The 22,609-nt window shown below is 33.6% G+C and overlaps 2 protein-coding genes across 2 annotated transcripts in view; one reads left to right on the top strand and one right to left on the bottom strand.

Annotated features, from left to right (window-relative positions):
• The window catches only part of LOC127710386 (uncharacterized), a 51,408-nt gene extending 49,161 nt beyond the window's left edge, over nt 1-2,247 (bottom strand). Inside the window, exon 1 of the mRNA XM_052216217.1 lies at nt 2,157-2,247. Coding sequence (XP_052072177.1) covers nt 2,157-2,160 — 4 coding nt within the window. The 5' untranslated portion in view covers nt 2,161-2,247. The remainder of the gene's footprint in view (nt 1-2,156) is intronic.
• Nucleotides 2,248-2,276: 29 nt separating this feature from the next.
• LOC127710387 (vitelline envelope sperm lysin receptor-like) lies at nt 2,277-22,246 on the top strand. Its single transcript, XM_052216218.1, has 10 exons — nt 2,277-2,347; nt 3,978-4,017; nt 5,241-5,274; nt 5,644-5,831; nt 11,241-11,392; nt 14,276-14,421; nt 17,366-17,450; nt 19,997-20,150; nt 21,208-21,391; nt 21,912-22,246. The coding sequence occupies exons 2-10, from the start codon at nt 3,979-3,981 to the stop codon at nt 22,211-22,213; spliced, it is 1,284 nt and encodes a 427-aa protein (XP_052072178.1). The 5' UTR covers nt 2,277-2,347; nt 3,978; the 3' UTR covers nt 22,214-22,246.
• The last annotated feature ends 363 nt before the right edge of the window (nt 22,247-22,609 follow it).

Here is a 22,609-nt window from a genome sequence, read left to right as displayed (position 1 = left end):
CATTATGTTGTATTCTATATGTCCATTTTCATCAAAAGTTGTACTTTAAAAAAACTATATTCCAAGCCAAATATGTTGCATTAACATGTTAGCCTTTTTTTTTAAATTTGTTATATACAATTGGCTGCAAATCAGACTGTTTGTACACAGGTATACTGAGTTTAATTTCTTCTATTGGTTTGCACAGGTTAAGGATATCCCGCCAAACGGGGAAACTATGATGGTGTTAAAAACGATTTTTTTTATAGCTGAATCTTTTTTCTTAAATAACACAAATTTACTACAGAACCATTGCTATCATTATTTTGGGTATTGAATAAGTAAGTAGCAGTGCAAATTAGAAGTTTTCATGACGAGGCATAGGCGGATCCAGGGGGGCCTGGGGGGCCCGGCCCCCCTTTTGTGGGAAAAATTTGGTTGATTATATAGGGAATCACTGAAGCGTGACTGGAGCGGGCCCCCCTTAGGTCAGTCAGCCCCCCCCCTTTACAAAAGGTTCTGGATCCGCCACTGCTCGGAGGTGCCATTTAAAGTATGTAATGTGGAATCAGGAGTATAAAAAAACTAAACAATCATTCGACCTGTTGAAATTTCTTTAAAATGGACCACGATTCACAAAGAGATGGCAAGAGCACAAAGTAAGAGGTGATTGTACGCATATATGTTGGACACATGCATTTGTCCCCTTTCTAAATATTAATTCCATTCCTAGTTACTGGAATAACTTTTTATAATTATTAATGAAATTAAACCTGTATAATTTATTATAATATTTTTGTCGATGAAATAACATTTCTCAGCATAAGGTTTTACCAAATTCAAAATCTAGATACGCGCTACAAATTGTGTCTGCTCCTTAAAATGTAACTAGCAAAAGTACAACAATGCAATTCAGTCATTTTTTTTCGAAAAAAAACAGCGGTCTACATATTTCAAGTATTTTGATAATGGTATAATTGTTGGTATTTACGCTAAGGCTTAAGCTATGTATAAGAGTATACACAGAATTTTTCAAAATGACCACAGTCTTGGAAAAACCATTATTCAGAATGAAATGCTCACAATGTGTGAAGGAGTATATACCCATGTGCTGATATAATGATAAACAAATGGCATATTTGCACAGCCTTTCCCTATGAACTCTTAAATGAGGGGTGGACAGGGGGTACCCTTCTTCCAACTCTCGCCCCCCTCCCGCCCCTATCTCCCACCTCCACTTTTTGAATCTTTTTTTCTCTTCCACCTATTTTTGTCTCCCCCTCCCGCCCCCCTCCCCCCTCCTTCAAAAGCTGTCCACCCCTCTTAAATGAGAAAATTGGATACAAAATCAATATAGAAGTACTATACATGCAATTAGTGCAATGATTTTCATGAGACAAGTTTATAAATGTAGATATTAAAATAAAAATAAGTACAAACATGGACCAATTCAAGAACCCATCTTAGGGTCACTCGACATTAATTTCTCAACACAAATAAAGGTAGTTTATGAATTTGTGTCACTGTGAAAAATAAACGCCAGCATATTATTATGACCAACAATTGATCATGATTTATTTATAGTCCAAATTCTTATCACGAAAATCCCATTCTTATCACGAAAATCCCTGTAATAAGTCTGTTGGTTTTCTGTAAAATTCTTGTTTGGAGTTGTCACAAAATCCCTTATCTCATAACAATCAATGAAAAAAATAAAATATGGTTGCTGTGAATTATGTCTCTTCATGCTATATATCATAGGCGGATCCAGGGGGCCCTGCCCCCCCCCCCCCCCAAAAAAAAAATTTGGTTGATTATATAGGGAATCACTGAAGCATGACTTGAGCGGGTCAGTCAGTGGGCCCCCTTTACAAAAAGTTCTGGATCCGCCACTGTATATACTAATGACATGTTTATTTTATTTATTCTTAGCTGCTTTGATATTAATATGTTTGAAAATTTCGTGTTACACAGCCGTGGTCAAATGGAAAAGGGGTCACATCGAGTCGAGTTACCAAAAATGGTTTTAGTGATAGACATTAATTAGCTCTTAGTTGCTATGAAAACTATTGTGTAATAGCCTGTACATTTAATAAAACTGCTTAATTTTCATTGAAATGATACAATTAAATAACAATATAATAACAGAATAAAATGTATTCAAAGTTAATACAAACCCATTTTGGCGGAAGTAAAAAGTCTCCTTGTCTGTATCCACGTGCTGCATGTGGTCTGCCTGAATAGTTTGCAAATTAATAGGGAAATTCCCACGAGATGACATTTGCGGGCCAATCCAGTTGTACCATTCAGAGCCAGAGGTTACCATCTTAGATCGTTGGTTGCTAAACTTGTTGAAGTATATTTTTAGGTAAGTAACATGATATTGATATTTCTTTTATGCGAAAATACAAACAATTTGGTACAGTTGATCAAAGTGAAAACAAAATGAGGCTACATGCAATTTAAAATAAAAAGTTGGTCTCGACCTGCCAAATATGGACAATTCTCAAATTGAGTAAATACTTTAAATGAGGAATACTTTGAATTTTTTAAAAATAAACATTCTTTAGCTCAATGATTTTTTGCTAAAAAAGGTAGAAATGAATATAACATTACATATATTTTTCTAAAGAAGCAAGATAGTGTTATAGTTTTAATCAAAGTACTGAAATACTGAACATCGGATGACTGCAAGTTCTAGTAGATGATCACAGGCACTTGTTTCAGAAAAAAATAATCGTATCTCTATTCCTGAAAGTTAGGTTAAGGTATATAGATATATTTTTTTCCGAGACAAGTTCCTGTGTGGATGATGAATAAATGACAGGGAATTCTACCTTACCGTAATAATAATTATATTGTAGTGATATAATCATTTGTTATCAATATAATAAAGCTGGTTTGCTGTTATATAAATTATATTAATATTTGTATAACAGCTATATATATAGCAACTCTACACGCAAATTTTCATCCTAGTCAGTGCAAAACCTCCTCGAGATATTCTTCCGCATACGTTAACACACAGTTTTCGGTATTCTGATAAATATATTTCTCACGACAAAACATGTTCACATTTAAAATATTTTCATGAGTATTCATTGAAGAAATGAATTTATAACAAGCGATAAGGAATGTTATGTTGCACTCGATAATTTCCGCGTGTTTATACGAAATACGTTCGGTTATCAGTCAAAAGCGCAAGGAATTTCTGCGGCAACATAACACCGGTATGACCTTTCAAGGTCACATCCGATGTAAAAATGAAAAAAATCCATTTTTGTGAAGATTTCATAGATTTTGTAACTGATATCAATTTGAACTATTCATCTTTTGGGGAAAAATCCATTTTCATTAATACACTGTATGTGCAATTTCAAGTATCAACTATGGAATCCAAATTTTTTTTTTATTAAACACTAGGAAAATATGACTCCTCGTTTGACAGTTTCATTGGTAGTTACACATTTAAAGAATTATTCCCAATTTGGTGTGGTGCACAACATGATAAATGTATTATTAGTAAATATTGAAAAGAGGAGGTAATTAATCAACGGGCGACAAGAGGATAAGCCAATTTGAGCATGCTGCCTTATTAAGAATTACAAGAGGTGTTACGGACAGATGGAGAAGGCATAGTTAATCTAAACAGTAGTACCGAAAGGCTTGTGCTTTTTGCAGCAGTACGTTCCATATAGTGCTGCGATTTTTAACATCCCGCACAGCCAAACGGAAACCCTACTTTGGCAAGCGTTTTACAACCGATCGGAAGAAGACCAAGGAATGACCATACATGTATTTCTATAATTCAGTCAACACTTGGGATAATACACTTGAAGAAAGATATTTTAAAAGAGCAGTTTAAAAAAGGTCGCTCTTTTAAAACAACCTCTAGAGGTAGACTTTTAAAGCCCGATTGAAGATCGAGGTCTTAGTGTTGTTCATGACCTTGAAATGTTATGAGCCTAACAAACATTTATAAAATTTGTATATTTCAGGATGTTCAACTGCGGTCTAGTGTTACTTCTTCTGTTTAAGGTAATTGATTTGTTTGTTAACGGAATCAATATAGTACAAATGTTTAAGTTATCTAATTATAGAACAAGACAATGACCATTACACACCCTGGTCATTTAGGAATAAAATGTAGCCTCAGATTTTAGTAATAGTTGGCGTTCTTATGTTTGTATAAACTAATAGTTTGTGTATCGAAATCAACCAGATATTATTGCAAGTTATGACGGTAGGCACAGCCTTGGTAACGTTACGCGGCGTCGTATTTCGTTAATTCGGCAGACTCCAAACATCTTATTACACAGATTACATTCTGAATTTAAATTATTTATATTAAAAGACTAAACTGTTAAGATGTCTGATTATATATTTTTGACACTTAAAACCTTTTTTTTTCATCAACACTTCAACTTATTTAAATTATATATCATATGTCGCATATTTTTCGCCCAAGACTGTAAACTATTGTAAGAGGCGTATCTTCTGGCATGGTCAATATTCAGTTATCACAACGGACTGTCTAAGTCTATAAATACAATCGCGTGGAAACAGTCGGTATCAAATCTGTTTTTGTGCTTCAAATGTTTAATTTTATCAACGCGCATTCAACAGATAAGATATTTGATAAATCTATCATATATGATATCTTGTTTAGCTTATTATTCTTGTTCCTCAGTCTTTTGTGAGGGGCCTGATGGGTTATTTTCGTTCTTCATGATCGGCGCAATTTCGCTATCGTGATCCGTTTTTCTACAGATTTTTTTTTTATATTTTCGTGATCCGTGATCATGGAAATTTATTTTCTGTGAATCGTGATTGACAAAAAAATCAACTCGTGAATCGTGATGAGACCCCCCCCCCATCAGGCCCCTCTTTTGTATACTGTAACTGTTGTTTTTTTTTCTTAATTTTGGTCTTTTTTTTTTTTTGGCACAGCGTTGCCAGTTCATTTTCGACTTATGAGTTTGAATGTCCCTTTATTATCTTTCGCCTTTCTTTTATAAGATATCTTATATACTTTTAAAGATAGTTTATACAGTTTAAAAGATATCTTATAAATTTAATAAGATATCTCATAAAGAATACAACATATCTTATATACTGTATAAGATATCTTATAAACTTTATAAGATATCTTGAAATTGAATAAATATAAAAAGGGATTGCCATATATTTGTATCTTGCACCTTCTTTGTAAACCTGACGGTCAGTTCATGACTGATGAAATCTCCGTTCTTGTTTTTTAGATAGCTGGTGCCGAAGACGAATATTACATCAATGGTAAGAATTTGTTTTTCTTCAACAGCTTTCAAACGACTCATTTAGGTTCACTGCTAAAATATCCATGATTCATCGATTCGTGTTTAACCCCAAAGGTTCACAAGATAAAAAAAAATATGAGTTTATAATTCGGAGTGGTTCTCGAAAGCAAAAGTTCTTCATTAACCAACTAAAGTAACTTTTTCAGTCATATGTTAAGATAGTTAATAAAATAGTTGATACAAAACTCGAAGGAAAACTGCGTTTAATTCTGCACCAATGTTACTGAAACAAAGCAGATTTTTTTGGAAGACAGGTCTGATAAAAATAAAGAACCTGTAAGATTCCTGTTTGTATGTTACATGACCCGCTAATATGGAACTTTTTCAGTTGAAGCTAAGTGTCCAGAGTCGATATTAAACCCACCTGCAGAGATAACAGTGACTGCTGATTTACCCAGCTCTAAACCATTTGCTCTATGCTCCAATGGTGAATTCTATTTTACTATGGACAACTATGGATCTTATTCATTAAAAGTTGTTTTTGACACCAACGCAACAGTAACATGCGCTTTCTATGTAAGTTTGGTTAATTGTTACATTTGACAAATGTGTTGATGGTTATCATTTCAAGTAGCCGATATCAGAGGGTTCAGGATAAGGGACCTTCATTTCTGTATAATTCTTTATTTATTTAGATAATTTTTCTCTATTCGTTATCTGTTGTGCCCATTATTCTCTATTCTTTATCTGTTGTGCCCATTATTCTCTATTCGTTAACTGTTGTGCCCATTAATCTCTATTCGTTATCTGTTATGTCTATTATTCTCTATTCGTTATCTGTAGTGCCCATTATTCTATAAATAAATTTGGTGTATTTACTGCCTTCTAATTGGTTAAAAGTATTACCTTTATTTTCAATGTTGTCAATTTTTATGGCGACACGCCCACTCTGACGTTGTGTATTCATATGCCAACATATGAGTACGTTGTTATTGTTAATATAAATAATATAAAAAGCTCTTTGAGCCTTATTTTTGATAGAAATTTATTTATAATGAATGGCTATTATTTATTTTGAATTTATTGAACCATAAAATTAATTTTTGACTCTTCACATTTTACATAATCCGCGAAAATAGCCATCCATTAACTATTCTTTATATTTAAATACCCCATTATTCTATACTCGTTATTTTTGGGCCTCTTTTTATCTATATTTTGTTTTTATTGCCCTTTATTCTTCACTTTTTACTCATTATTCTCTATTCTGTAATCTCCGTCCAGACCCTCATATCAATCATATGATACCTTATATTGATTAACGCTCTCCAGGTTCAAATGAGATTCTGCTTTGGCTGTTGTTGGTGTGTATTATGATATGCAAATGTTACAAAGAAGGCAAATACCATGGTTTTAACTATAAAAGATCCAAAATACCATTTACATTTGTGCATTAGTTATAATACCAATTATTGCAACCGTAATTTTTAGTTTCGCTAATAAAGTAATTGCTTACATCCACTTCATTTGAACTTTGGTGGATAGTTGTCTCATTGGCAATCATATCACATCTCCTTATTTTTATAGAACATTTTTGGAACTCCACTCAGAAAAAAAACATGGAATCCAACAACAGCTCTTTAAGGAGAACATTCAGCAAAATGGTTTATGGAATACTGCTTAAAACAATTATAATTTACAATTTCAATAGGTCAACTGTAGACAGTTAAACCGCTTTTAATAAGGTTACTCAAACCTAGCCCAACATGACATTAAGAGCTGTATGTAAAACCATATTGAAACATGATTGATTCTACAGAGAAGTCTATATATTGAAAGAAAATTCAGTTGTTAATCTGATAGGAGGCTAACTATAGTGCAGATAAGTTAAATTTTCATGAAATTGCGTAAGTTCAATTGTTATAGTTGCGGTAAAGTAAGAGAGTGGAGAGAGATAGATACAAAACTAGTAATAAGTCGCCCAACTATCAACGCAACAAAAGAAACTCAGTATCTGCACGGAGAACTTACAAAGCAGGATATAGTCAAATTGAACAAAACGAATTTATAAATAGTTTTCGAAAACCGAAATATATATAGCGGTCAACAACCGATCCCCAACAACAGACAATTAACTTTACATTGTCAAGATCTAATTGGCCCACTCGAGATGAGTTGTTGATAAATAAGCAGTTATCAAAGTAAAGAAATACTATCAAAGAACCATACTAGTACCATAAATGGAAAAACAAAACATTCAGGTTCCTCGGTAGCCGAGGTTGTGAGCTCGAATCAAGCCCGCGGCAGTATCGTCCGACGCCAATCTTAATTGAAAAGGATTGCCAGTTTTTACTGCAGGAGGTCGGTGGTTCTCTCTGGGCACCATGACTTTCTCCACCAATAAAAATAGATATGGCCAATATTGCTGAAAGTGACGTTAAACACCAAAAATCAATCGAAAAAAAAAAAATTCAGATTTCACAAATGAAAATCTCTGACGAGGTTCATATTTTATTTAAACCTTTTGCTATTAATATACAAATAAGGAGATATGGTATGATACTATGACTGTCAATGAGACAACTATCAACTAGAGTTCAAATGGCGTGAAATTGAACTTGTAGGTCACCGTACGACCATCTGATCAACCCGCACCGTATAGTCAGCTTTTAAAGGTCCCGACAAGAAAAATGTGAAACAATTCAAACGAGAAAAATAATGCTCTAATTTTTATCAATACAATCTATGAAAATCAAAAACCATCTCCTGACTTGGGATAGGCACATAAAGAATGTGGTAATGTTATTTGTGAGAGCTCTACTCTTTCCCTATCCTGGGACAGTGGTACTCGGTACACATCCAACGGATTTAGTGTAAAGACGCCATAAACAGTATAGGAAACACATGACAATTGTTGCAATGCCAATCTTTTTCTACCTTTATTCAATGTTTGTACTACCATATGCACGATTATATTCCATAGTTGCTAAATGTCCAGCTGCAAATTAAATATGCCAAATTAAAGACCACGGTAGGTATAGTGTCCGGCTGAGATCGTGTTTTTTCGAGTGAGTCGGTTCACTTTTTTCGAGTGTAGATCAGGTTTTTTCGAGTGATATTACATGCGATCAGATCGATTTACTGCTATTTTGCAAATACAATAGTTGTATTCGTGACTGTTCATCTTATTCTGAATGCTATACATGTTTTGAGCAAAAACGACGCACAATTTCCGTGTAGTTCACTCACAATTCAGTGTTTTGTATTGTCCGTGTTTTTTCGAGTGCAACATCTAAAACGTCCAGGTTTTTTGAAGAAAATGTGAATAAGAAAGAAGACAATCTTAAGTCACAAAAACATATTACTATGTTGATCAAATTTAATGATATCTTCCTGTTCTAAAAACATAAGTTACCATAACCTTGCAGTATTAGGATATTAAAGAAATCACTGGGTCCTCTTTAAAACGGTCTTTAGAACCGAGCAGAGGGACTCATAATCTTTTTAATTTCATTTCATGCTGCCTTTGTTTTTACCGTCGATACTATTTTGAATTGATATGTATATATTACAGTAACTAAAAAACATAGAAAGAAAAATAAGGAAAAGAAGTAAAAATCAGAAAAAATCAATAAAAACCCATATATATAGCCCCCCCCCCCCCCAAAAAAAAAATATATATATATAAGAATGATATTTAAATGGAATATCTTATAAAAAATGAAAACAACACTTTATAAAGTTCATGCGTCCGAAGCGCTTTTCTGGATTTATTTTCGTCCAGAACGCTCAAAGTCGAAAAATTTTAAAGTCAAGGATGTATAAGAACCAAAACATTTGAAGAGCTATATGACCAAGGGCATAAAAAATAGCCAAATCCATCCATGATCAACTTTGCCTGATGGAGTTTAAACCTTAGTTTGTTAATAATTTTTAAATTTATAAACGGACAATTTTAGATGATTGATTGTTGGTTGCTTAACATTCAGTGGCAAATATTTATTGCATGTTCAAGACGAGAACCAATTAACAATACATCCAATATTTAGGTCCTGTAGCAGAGGACGTTCGGGATGAAGGTCGGGAAATTTAGTCTGCCACTGAAAATTAGGGTATATTGCATATGAACAGAAATTGTGCCTTGCAACAGGCCACCTACGGACCCCTCAAAGAGCTGTAGCAATGGTTCTTGACGTACAGTGAGCGTGGCACTCTCTACACGCCCCATTCTAACCGGACGTATCTTTGTACTTGAACATCCCGCACAGCCAAACGAACGCCCCACTTTGGCAAGGGTTTTACTGCCGGTCGGAAAATGACATGTGACATTATTTTTATTCCCCAGTCCCCCTTGGAGGTAAACAATTTTAGAAAGGTTTGTTATAAATCATGTCAGTACCGAATTACTGACAATTGAGCTGATGATAAACTCGGGGATTTATCCAATATATTTTATAAACAACGAAATGATTAATCAGTAAGATTTAATACGATCCTTTTGAAATAATAAAAAAAAAGAAATATACATATAACATGTGTAAACCTCACAAATATAATTCTTTTAATTTCTGGTGGAAATGAAGCAATGATAGTGCTTTATTTCTATGTGACCAAGTATAGCATATGCTTGATCAGACTCGTCTTCACAGTAGGAGCATTTGAACATTGTTCTTGATTTCCATTTCTAAAACGATAAAAGATCATAAAATATATTATCATCAAGACAAACAGTAAATGAAACATTTAGGATATATTTTCTGTTAAAAAAACACACATTTACCCGCTTTACACACTATGAGTACGTACGTCTCAATCCAATATGTCTGAGTTCACATACAGAATGTTTACATTACGAAATATTTACTGTATGAAATCCATATCGGTACACTTACATGAAGATAATATTATCTGAATACAAATGAACGATTCCTTTTTATGAAATGTACGTGTTAATACAGCATTATCAGACTGGTTTATTGCATTGTTTCGTGCTTTGAAAAGTACTTTATTTGAAACTTTTCATTGTTATTTAAACGTAAATGCACTGACATATTACATTTTACGCCATAGGAATTTTGTTTTCTCACTCGATAAAACAAAGACGCACTCGAAAAAATACAGACTGCTCTCGAGAAAACATGGACATATAAAAATCAATTTACTCTCCAAAATGTACTTTTAGTGTCTGTATATCTAAGTATATATAGATTCCATGTAAGTATTCCTGTTGACATTTGTATTGGTATGGGTATAAAAATGGCTCTAATCTATATTTTGGAATACAGCATTGTAAGGCTAAATTAAACGCTTTTAAAACAAAATAATGTAGGGTTGATAATAAATTTTTACCTTCTATGATATTAAATGTAAGGTTCTGGCATCTTTTTTTTACGTCTTACCAGAAAAGAAGTATGTTTGTTTACATTTTTGATCATATTCACTCGAAAAAACGTGGTCACAATCGAAAAAACCCGATCAAATCACTCGAAAAAACATGATTCCAGCCGGACACTATACCTACCGTGAATGACATATGTATACCTTGTTATGTACTAGACCGACCCTCTGGTGCGATTGTTTTAAATGTTAAATCACAAAGTTACAAGGTAATAGTCCATATGTCATCACTCAAGGACCATTATTTGGACTTTGATGCGAACAGTCATATTGCTTTTACTCCAAAGTGCTATGTGCTTTTTGGGGACATTTGGGCAGCAAATATAAATTTTAAGTCTTTGTCTTGACAATGCCGGAAATTAAACACACAAATTTGTGTACTCGAGGCGCACGAGATAACCACGATGATATTTTTTTTAATATGTTGAAAAAGACATATCGTCTATCTTTATTCTAAGACTACAATACCAGTCTCAGCTCTATTATTATAGATTTCAGAAATTTCATATTTGATCTAGCTTATTATTATAAACTGAGAGTTTACTTGACCATAGTAGAGTTTCATATTAATTTCATTCGTAATTTCAGCAAAAGTCGTCCGCAGCAGACGTCTATTCTGTCAGTGTATACATACCATTATCTGAACGTGTCATAACTGTCGACATTCCCGAAAAGATAGTCACGTGTATTTATGACCCAATCGGTGACGAGAAAACAAGTGTACAAGAGCTTGAGGAAAGGTAGTGTTGTCTCTAGCTATAAACAATCATTTAAGTGAACGGACATTGTGCCATGTAAATCAAGTTGAACAATAATGTTCACCACTCGGACCTTACTGTATGTACCATTCATTACTTATATATATGAGGCGGGTACGATCATGGTCAAAGTTCAAATTTTGTCACACAGTCTGACTGTGACATAGCATACATTTATTGTCTTTCAAATACACATCAATTTATTTTGGTAAGAGAAGTCCATCGGTGCCAAATTTTACGGATTTCAAATATTTGGCTTTGAGCGTTCCTGATGAAGGTAAATCCAGAAAAGCGCTTCGGACGCATGAAATTATTAAACGTGTTGTTTTCAATTTTTTCCAAAAAATAAAACTTTGCAATTACAAAAAAATGTGTATGTTTGAATGAAAATGCCCTAAAAGCCAACATGTGGCGTTGAAAAGCATTTTGATCTAATGGAAATCTGTATAAGACCATGTGATTGAAACAAATACAGGGGAAATTGACCCTACGTCTTTACATTAAGGGAGCTATCATTTGATTTTTATGGGGGGCTAGGATGACAAATTTTGTCCTGCATTTTTTTTAGTTGTAATCTCTGTCCTGCCTTTTTATTTTTCACTCTATTCGGTCCTGCCTTTTTGGTATTAGATTATCCTGACTTTTTAGCTCACCGCGGCCCGAAGGGCCCCATGTGAGCTTATGCCATCACTTGGCGTCCGTCGTCTGTCGTCGTCGTCGTCGCCCGTCGTCGTCTGTCGTCGTAAACTATTTCAAAAATCTTCTCCTCTGAAACTACTGGGCCAAATACCTTCAAACTTTAACTAAATGTTCCTTAGGGTATCTTGTTTATGAAATGTATCCGAAGTTTTGATCCATCGACAAACATGGCCGCCATGGCTAAAAATAGAACATAGGGGTCAAATGCAGTTTTTTGCTTATATCTCAAAAACTAAAGCTTTTAGAGCAAATCTGACATGGGATAAAATTGTTCAATTGGTCTAGATCTATCAGCCCTGAAATTTTCAGACGAATCGAACAACTCATTGTTGGGTTGCTGCCACTAAATTGGTAGTTTTAAGGAAATTTTGCAGTTTTTTGTTATTATTTTGAATATTATTATAGATAGATATAAACTGTAAACAGCAATAATGTTCAGCAAAGTAAGATCTACAAAAAAGTTTTTATGACCAAAATTGTCAATCGACCCCTTAAGGAGTTATTGCCCTTTAAAGACAATTTTACACAATTTGTTCATCAAGTTTGCTAACATTTAAAAATCTTCTCCTCTGAAACTACAGGGCCAAATACCTTCAAACTTCATCTAAATGTTCCTTAGGATATCTAGTTTATAAAATGTATCCAAAGTTTTAATCCATCGACAAACATGGCTGCCATGGCTAAAAATAGAACACAGGGGTCAAATGCAGTTTTTGGCTTATATCTCCAAAACTAAAGCTTTTAGAGCAAATCTGACATGGGTTTAATTGTTCAATTGGTCAAGATCTATCAGCTCTGATATTTTCAGACAAATCGAACAACCCATTGTTGGGTTGCTGCCACTAAATTGGTAGTTTTGAGGAAATTTTGAAGTTTTTTGTTGTTATCTTGAATATTAGTATAGAAAGATATAAACTGTAAACAGCAATAATGTTCAGCAAAGTAAGATCTACAGAAAAGTCAAATGACCAAATTTGTCAATTGACCCCTTAAGGAGTTATTGCCCTTTAAAGACAATTTTACGAAATGTGTTCTTAACTTTGAATGAATGTTCCTTTAGGAATCTAGTTTATGAATTGTATCCGAAATTTTGATCCATCAACAAACATGGCCGCCATGGCTAAAAATAGAACATAGTGGTGTAATGCAGTTTTTGGCTTATATCTCAGAAACTAAAGCATTTAGAGCAAATCTCACAAGGAATTAAAATGTTCAATTGGTCAAGATCTATCAGCCCTGAAATTTTCAGACACACCGAACAACCCATTGTTGGGTTGCTGCCACTAAATTGGTTGTTTTAAGGAAATTTTGCAGTTTTTGGTTATTATCTTGAATATTATTGAAGATAAAGATAAACTGTAAAAAGCAAAAATGTTCAGCAAAGTAAGATCTTCAAAAAAGTGTAATATGACCAAAATTGTCAATTGACCCCTTAAGGAGTTATTGCCCTTTAAGGACAATTTTACACAAGTTGTTTTTATGTTTTTTAACTTTAAAAATCTTCTCAAATGAATCTAGTATAAATTTTGTATTTCATTTCCTTGTACGTCAAGAAACATAGACACTATGGCTAAAATTGAACATATGGGTAAAAAGCAAAAAATCATTGATGAAAGATTTAAGCAAAAAAAATAACAGGTGAGCGATTCAGGCTCTTGAGAGCCTCTTGTTTACATAAATTGTCATCCTGCCTTTTTTTGCCAAGTTGCTCATCCTTCCTTTTTTTTACTCAAAACTCCTGTCCTGCCTTTTTTTCAAATTTCATCACAGCCCCTCCCCCCCCCCCCCCCCCCCCCCCCCAAACCCCCCCTAAAAATCAAATGGTGGCACACACATATCAACTTCCGTTAAAAGTTACTTAACACAAAAACATTGTCGTTTTCCGTTAAAAAGCACAAAGCATAGATATGATACCCAGCTTCATGGGTATGATGGATCAATATATGTATGCAGATAATAATTGATGTAATTAATTAATGTCTTTGCATGGCTTGTCAACGTTTGACAATCAAGCAGTATTATTAAAATCACGCATTTGAAAAACTAACTTATCGTGCCAAAACAGCAGTTGTCTTTATATTAATGCTGTTTTACTTTGCACAACTCTTATTCAAGGTCTACCAATATTTCAAATTGATTGATAAAAATCTTTTGGTGGATTTTCAGTAAAACCCCGGTAAAACAGATAGAACAACATTTGGCAGAAACCAGTAAATCTACCATAAATATCTGTGTGGCTGATATCAATAATAACTGTATCACAGGGAATGTGATGATAGGAAAAAATGTCAAAATAAAAGCTGTTCTTGTAGGTAAGTATTCTGTCAACTGTATTACTGGGAATGTCATGATTGGCAAAACTGTCAAAATAAAAGCCGTTCTTGTAGGTAAGTATTCTGTCAACTGTATTATTTGGAATTTTATGATTGGCAACTCTGTCAAAATAAAAGCCGTTTTTGTAGGTAAGTATTCTGTCAACTGTATTACTGGGAATGTCATGATTAGCAAAATTGTCAAAATAAAAGCCGTTCTTGTAGGTAAGTATTCTGTCAACTGTATTATTTGGAATTTTATGATTGGCAACTCTGTCAAAATAAAAGCCGTTCTTTTAGGTAAGTATTCTGTCAACTGTATTATTTGGAATTTTATGATTGGCAACTCTGTCAAAATAAAAGCTGTTCTTGTAGGTAAGTATTCTGTCAACTGTATTACTGGGAATGTCATGATTGGCAAAACTGTCAAAATAAAAGCTGTTCTTGTAGGTAAGTATTCTGTCAACTGTATTACTGGGAATGTCATGATTGGCAAAACTGTCAAAATAAAAGCTGTTCTTGTAGGTAAGTATTCTGTCAACTGTATTACTGGGAATGTCATGATTGGCAAAACTGTCAAAATAAAAGCCGTTCTTGTAGGTAAGTATTCTGTCAACTGTATTATTTGGAATTTTATGATTGGCAACTCTGTCAAAATAAAAGCCGTTCTTGTAGGTAAGTATTCTGTCAACTGTATTACTGGGAATGTCATGATTAGCAAAATTGTCAAAATAAAAGCCGTTCTTGTAGGTAAGTATTCTGTCAACTGTATTATTTTGGAATTTTATGATTGGCAACTCTGTCAAAATAAAAGCCGTTCTTTTAGGTAAGTATTCTGTCAACTGTATTACTGGGAATGTCATGATTGGCAAAACTGTCAAAATAAAAACTGTTCTTTTATGTAAGTATTACTGGGAATGACATGATTGGCAAAACTGTCAAAATAAAGGCTGTTTTTTATGTAAGTATTACTGGGAATGACATGATTGGCAAAACTGTCAAAATAAAGGCTGTTCTTTTATGTAAGTATTACTGGGAATGACATGATTGGCAAAACTGTCAAAATAAAGGCTGTTCTTTTATGTAAGTATTACTGGGAATGACATGATTGGCAAAACTGTCAAAATAAAAGCTGTTCTTTTATGTAAGTATTCTGCCATTTTGCTTATTCTTAACTTTGAATCGGTTAATGAACAGTATTAATGGCAGTTGTTAAAATTCGTAGATGTATTTTGTAAGACTTGTTGGATTTCTGTCTTACAGGTGAAAATTCCACATCCTCTTTCATTCTTGTTGAAAAATGATGAAGGTAGAAAATTCTTGAAGGTTAATATAAATCTGCTCGAGGAGGATTTATGCTCAATAGTTTACCACAGGTGAAAACAGTTGTTTTGTTTCATTGTTGTTATGTCAATGTATATGTGTTCCGCCTTACAGAACTTCCCTTGGAAACTTTTTTATAAACAATGCCACAATATCTGTTTCTATTGGAACACAAATTCTATACCCTTTATTCCGTAAGATAAAACTTGCACTTTGTGCGACTGTGTTACACAGTACACAGTGGTGGGTACATTTCTATATAGTTCTACCCTTTTCCAATATAAAAATAAAGAGATGTGGTATGATTGCCAATGAGACAACTATCCACCAAAGTTAAAATGAAGTGGATGTAAGCAATTATAGGCAACCGTACGGCCTTCAACAATGAGAAAAACCCATAGCGTATTGTCGGCTTTAAAAGGCCTCGACATGAAAAATATGAAACAATTCAATTGCGAAAACTAACGGCCTTATTCATAACAAACCAATTTACGAAAAACCAATATGACAAACATAAACCAGCGACAACCACTGAACTGCAGGCTCCTGACTTGGGACAGGCACATAAAGAATGTGGCGGGGTTAAACATGTTTGTGAGCGCTCAACCCTCCCCTAACCTTGGACAGTGGTGTAACAGCACAACATAAGAACAAACTATAAAAATCCGTTGAAAAAGGCTTAACTCATTAGATCGATACAAAGAAAAACATCAAACAAAAACACACAGGACGTGGCAGGGTATATATTTATCCTTCATCCCTAACAACAAAAGACATTACGTACAGATCTGAGAGTACTCGCAGTTACTGAAAGCTAGTTCAAAGCCAACCACAACTAATAAAAAATCTTGTATCTAAGACTAAAATATCAATCAGTACACATCCAGCATCCAATGGATTTAGTGTAAAGACATCATTAACAGTCAGAGAAAAACATGACCTTGTGCAATGCCAAAATATAGGTATCGACAGATTGCAGTACCGTGAAAGTACATATGTGTAATATTTAGTATGGTTTTAATTTACTGATAACAAAATCAATATTTATACCAATAAAAACAATATTCAAAGATTTAATTACAGTGTTGAATATGTAACCTTTTAGAATAAGTTTATTTAAAGGATTGATAAGTTTACCCGGATCGTATCTATATTTCCGGGCTCGGTTAATGACATCAACCGGAATCTGACAAACTTGTTCTTTCTAGCAAAAGGCTTATTCTTCTTGAGGAATTGACACCACTTAATGATTCTAACAAGAATAAGAATTCTGCGGGACAAAAGTGTGTGTTGTGTTTTGCAATTTTGATCCTTTTTTATATTATAGTATATAGCTACTTTTTTAACAAGTCTTTTGGAATATATACAAATACAGGTAGAGGTAGTATTTTCTTAACACAAAATATAAAAAACAAATTTCTTGTTGCCATATGTATTTGTGAAGTGCTTTTTAAAATTTGTAATTGCAAGTTAACAGACATAATAAATATCACAATGATAGCTTTGACAAATTTGTATGGTTTTGTTAACAAGTAACCCAGTGATACTTAACTTAATTGCTTTACTTCAAAAATGAAATGTGCCTACCACAATAATTTAATAGCATTGACATATCATACAGGGAACTCTCCAGATGAACAGGGGTTTCAGACATTGTCGTGCAGTGCAACAGGAGCAGCATACAAATTGCCTATATTAACAGCAGGGTATGTACATTTGTATAATGTGTATATTAACAGCAGGGTGGGTACATGTGTATACTATGATTAACAGCAGGGTACAGCAGGGTAGATACATTTGTATACTGTGTATATTAACAGCAGTGTAGGTACATTTACATACTGTATATTAACAGGAGGGTAGGTACATTTATATACAGTGTATATTAAAACCAGGGTAGATACATTTGTATACTGTGTATATTAACAGCAGGGTGGGTACATTTGTATACTGTGTATATTAACAGCAGGGTAGGTACATTTGTATACTGTGTATATTCACAGCATAGTAGATACATTTGTATACTGTGTATATTAACAGCCCAGCTTTGGCTATACTTTTTGTCCTTTTTGGGTAATTGCTCCATGTTTTTAATAAGCTTTAGTTTTTCAAATATTTTGGCCTCGAGCATCACTGAAGAGACATTGATTGTCGAAATGCGCATCTGGTGCAGAAAAATTGGTACCGTTTATGTTATTGTTATTAACAGGAGGGTAGGAAAATTTGTATTCTGTTTATATTAACAGCAGGGGAGGTACATTTGTATCTGTGTATATTAACAGCAGGGTAGGTATATTTGTATACTGTGTTTATTAACAGCAGGGTAGGTTCATATGTATATCGTGTATATTAACAGCAGTGTATGTACATTTGTATATTGTGTATATTAACAGCAGTGTAGGTACATTTGTATACTGTGTATATTAACAGGAGGGTAGGAACATTTGTATTCTGTTTATATTAACATCAGGGTAGATACATTTGTGCACAAGGACAGAAATAGTGTGTATATTTACAGTAGAGTAAGCATACTGTGTATATTAATAGGAGGGAAGTATACTGTGTATTAAAAGGAGGGTAAGTATACAGGGTATACTGTGTTTTAAGCGGTATAGAGAAGGTACTATACTGTGTATAGTGTGTATATTAACAGATAGGTAGGTATATTGTGTGTACTTTGTTTTTTTAGCGGTATAGAGTAGGTATACTTTGTATAATGTGTATATTAGAGTTAGAATACTGTATATATTAACCGGAGGACAAGTATACAATGTATACTTTGCATTTTAGCGGTATAGAGTAGGTTAACTGTGTATAATGTGGATATTAACAAAAGGTTAGGAATACTGTGTATATTAACAGAAGGGCAGGATTACTGTGTATATTAACAGAAGGGGAGGAATACTGTGTATATTAACAGAAGGGGAGGAATACTGTGTATATTAACAAAAGGTGAGGAATACTGTGTATATTAACAGAAGGGGAGGAATACTGTGTATATGAACAGGAGGGTAAGTATTATACTGTGTATTTTAGCGGTTTAGGTACATATACTGTCTATATTAATAGTAGGGTAAGAATGCTGTATATTAATAGTAGGGCAAGAATATTGTATCTTAACAGGAGGGTAGGTATACTACGTATGCTGTGTATTTGAGCGGAAAAGAGTAGGTATACTATGTATATTAACAGTAGGGTAAGACTACTGTGTATATTAACAGTAGTGTAAGACTACTGTGTATATTAACAATAGGGTATGACAACTGTGTATATTAACAGTAGGGTAAGACTACTGTGTATATTAACAGTAGTGTAAGACTACTGTGTATATTAACAGTAGGGTAAGACTACTGTGTATATTAACAGTAGGGTAAGACTACTGTGTATATTAACAGAAGGGTAAGACTACTGTGTATATTAACAGTAGGGTAAGACTTCTGTGTATATTAACAGTAGGGTAAGACTCCTGTGTATATTAATAAGAAGGTAGGTATACTATGTAGATAACATATATAATTGATTAATACCAAATGTATTAACGTGTGTTTAAAAACCAAATGCTTAAGATTTGACATTTACGGCTTCTCATCTTAGCATGCAGCGTTAAGGAACATTGTATGAGATCTAAAGTCAAGGTAGAATGACATGTCTTCCTGTAGACTGTTGTCATGTAAGATAACATCTAAAATCTGATTTAGGGTTTTCGTCTAGTACAAAGCAGTACATATTCACACGAAATGATTAACTGCTTGACTTTTGTTTGCATATTGTTGAATCGACAACAACTATTTACCAAACAATCAGTCTCAATGTATTTATTTAAGGAATGATTGTAATATTTTTTCTGTCTATGAAGAAATAACATCAAAAATGTGGTGCACACTGAATAACCCGCGTAGCGGGTTATTTTAAAGTGTGCACCACATTTTTTATGTTATTTCGAATAGACAGAAAAAATATTACAGTCATTTCTTATAATTTAATTCTAAATTCTATTTTAAACCGGAGTAAACCATGAAAAAACGTTGATGACGTCACGGTCACATGACAAAATTATGTCTAAGAGCTGATAAACAAAACAACGTCAGCCAATCAGAAGACGCGTTACATCCAAAATTAAATTATAAAGGATAAACATACATGAAATGGTAAAATATTTTAAAACATAACCATTCAGTGAAATAGTAAATAATATCTTTGGATTTAAACCGCCTGGTAAAGTAGCCTAAAACGATGAATTTCCTTTTTACAGATGTGGACAAGGAAGTCTTTTTAAAACGGATGCAGGTTTTATAACAACTGGTAAGGTTGCTTACAGTCCTGTATTTGAAATGTTCCGTACTGCTGGTGGAACTGCAATGAAATATGATTGCTCATTTGTTGTCTGTCGGACACCATGTGATGGAGTAAGTTATTTAACATATATTTATATATTTTAACAAAAGTTAACTATAATACTTTATTGCTTTTCGTGAAGAAGGCTGCTTTTGCCTGATATAAATTAACTTTTTCTATTAAAAGATATATATTTTTTTACTGAACAAAAAGGAAATGTGTTCTCTGTGACGTAAGATCCGTTGAGTTAAATGTTATTGTTTACGGCGACATAGAAGTATTTTCACCTGGAATTCTGGTTCCTGTCCAGAGGCCCATGTTGGGGAGCGTCCGCACTGGATGTATAAATACGAAGCCGAGTCCGGTTAGGATGGGAATGTTAATCCGAAACACTGTTTTATGAGAGTATCAAACTGCACGTAAAGGAACCCTTGTATTAACCCTTTAAGGGGTCCTTAGGGGATATATTAAAGGCAACTTCCAATAGCAGCTAAGTTTAAATGAAGTGCTTTGCAGTATCATAAATTAACTCCAGCTTTTGTAAGTGTGGTTTTTGTTGTTGTGATTTTTAGAGAAAACGAATGTGTTTTTGTATTTTTAAAAGTTTTTTTCAGAAACTTTTATTTGGGTTTCAGTTCCATTATTATTAGTACTGTAATAAGATACGATAACGGGGAATAGGCTCCGTTCTTAGGGTCACGAATAACGGACTGTGAAAGGAAAATGTAACATAACATAGTTAAACTAACAAACTATTCATTAGACAAAGGAGATTCTATTCGGATATCTTTGATTAGACTGACACCGCCGGATATCAATTTTGACTGACCAAATACATATATTGGAACATATAGGCTGTCCTTCCGCTTTGCACACCAAAGCAAATCACGTTATTGTTTGATTTGTTCTTTGTTCTGAATATGTACGAAGTACTTAGTAATTGTCACCGGACAACAACCAAGCAATATATTCTCAGTCCCTAAATAAATTACCTTTACGTTCACTAACGACTTGTGCTTGTGGCTATTTTAACAAACTTTGTATTAAATGTGAGATCTGTTTGTTTTCTCTGTAAATGACCATTTTGTTTACTTCTTTAATAGTGTTTACCATTTTGTGTTTTTGTAGAGTTCATGTACAATCAAAACTAGAAAGAAAAGAGACACATATTCCGTCAGAGAGCCACATTTTTCGGAAAAAATATACATTCCAAAGGACAAGGTTTTAGATGCGAACTCCTATCCAGATGAAGATACTTTACAGGCTTTAGAAATACAGGCTTTAGAAATCCAGCAAGATGGTTATAATAAAGGTACAATATCCTGTGAAGAAAATAGAATATTGAATTTTAACATTTTCAAGTTTTAACCTGAGATTTATAAAATTTCTTAAATGAGATGTGCGTTGGAGTGAATGCGGTTTCCTGAAAGCAATGTCCAGATGCAAAAGCATTCCATAGGCAAGATTGACCCTTGACAGGTTCCTGTTCTGTTAAGGCACTTTTTTGGTATTTTGGTCCCCCAACTTTTTTTCATTCGACATCGAGCGTACCTAATCATGATGAAGGTTATGCAAGAAAAATAAGTTCTGTACACGGAAGTCAAATAATTCATTTTAATGATACCTTTCACAGGATTATTAAGAAAAGCAACAACAACAAAAATTGATACGGAAAAAAAAAGAATTAATTTATTTTGGCCTAGAGCTTGCAATACACATACTTGCTGATCAGACCATCGAAAATTACCCCTGTATTTTGTTTCAAGCATTTTTCAATAATAAAGGTGAGTATTTATGCAGTTACTTTAAATGAATACTTATTTAATATTTAGATAAACTACCGGTTAATCCACGCAAGGAACGGCTAATGAAGAAAGGTAAACAAGAACCAGGATTGAAAGAAGCAGAGAGGGTATCAGAACAGAATGATATAAGACGTTTAACCAAGACAATACAATCAGAAGAATCGATTTGGTCAAAAGAAAGCATACTTATATTAACGTTGGCTTTCATGACCATGTTGTTTATGGCAATCACTGTCAAAGTTATGTTAGCTCTTAACAGATCTATGGTTGAAGTGCAGAATGAGCTAGCACGAAAAGAAACTTTGCCACAGCTGAAATTGATTTCATAGGCAATTTTTGAAATAAAACGGAATTGGCCCAAATTGATTAAACTTGTTAACTTTAATTTTGAAGCCCACGTGAAAAGTCAGGGAAATATTTACCCCTAGCAATAAGTCCGGTCCGTCTGTCCGTCCACTTATTGGGTACTGTAAACAATCATTTTTCGCGAATATGTGATAACTTGGAACTTCCCTTATATAATAACATCAAGAAATTGTTAGAAAATTGTATCAGAAAAAAATCATTTGTTTTTCAGTATATGTGTAAGAGATAAATATGTCCTGGTAAAATATGTCCGGGCGGACACATATTACTAGTATAAAAAGTCCATGGTTACAGAATTTACTAGTATTTTTAGTCCGATGTTAGGAATTTATGTCCCCAGACTAATTTTCCTAGGGATT

The sequence above is a fragment of the Mytilus californianus genome, unplaced genomic scaffold (genome assembly GCF_021869535.1).
Source record: "Mytilus californianus isolate M0D057914Y unplaced genomic scaffold, xbMytCali1.0.p SCAF_75, whole genome shotgun sequence".
NCBI lineage: Eukaryota > Metazoa > Mollusca > Bivalvia > Mytilida > Mytilidae > Mytilus > Mytilus californianus.
Note: the sequence above shows the minus strand (reverse complement) of the source record. Positions and strands in the feature narration are given on the sequence as shown.

What these genes read in the sequence shown, in the direction of transcription:
- LOC127710387 (XM_052216218.1), top strand. Translation starts at nt 3,979, where the DNA reads ATGTTCAACTGCGGTCTAGTGTTACTTCTTCTGTTTAAG. An exon ending in CAGTAACATGCGCTTTCTAT is followed by an intron (nt 5,832 to 11,240) that starts GTAAGTTTGGTT and finishes TCGTAATTTCAG; the next exon opens with CAAAAGTCGTCCGCAGCAGA. An exon ending in GTCGGACACCATGTGATGGA is followed by an intron (nt 20,151 to 21,207) that starts GTAAGTTATTTA and finishes GTGTTTTTGTAG; the next exon opens with AGTTCATGTACAATCAAAAC.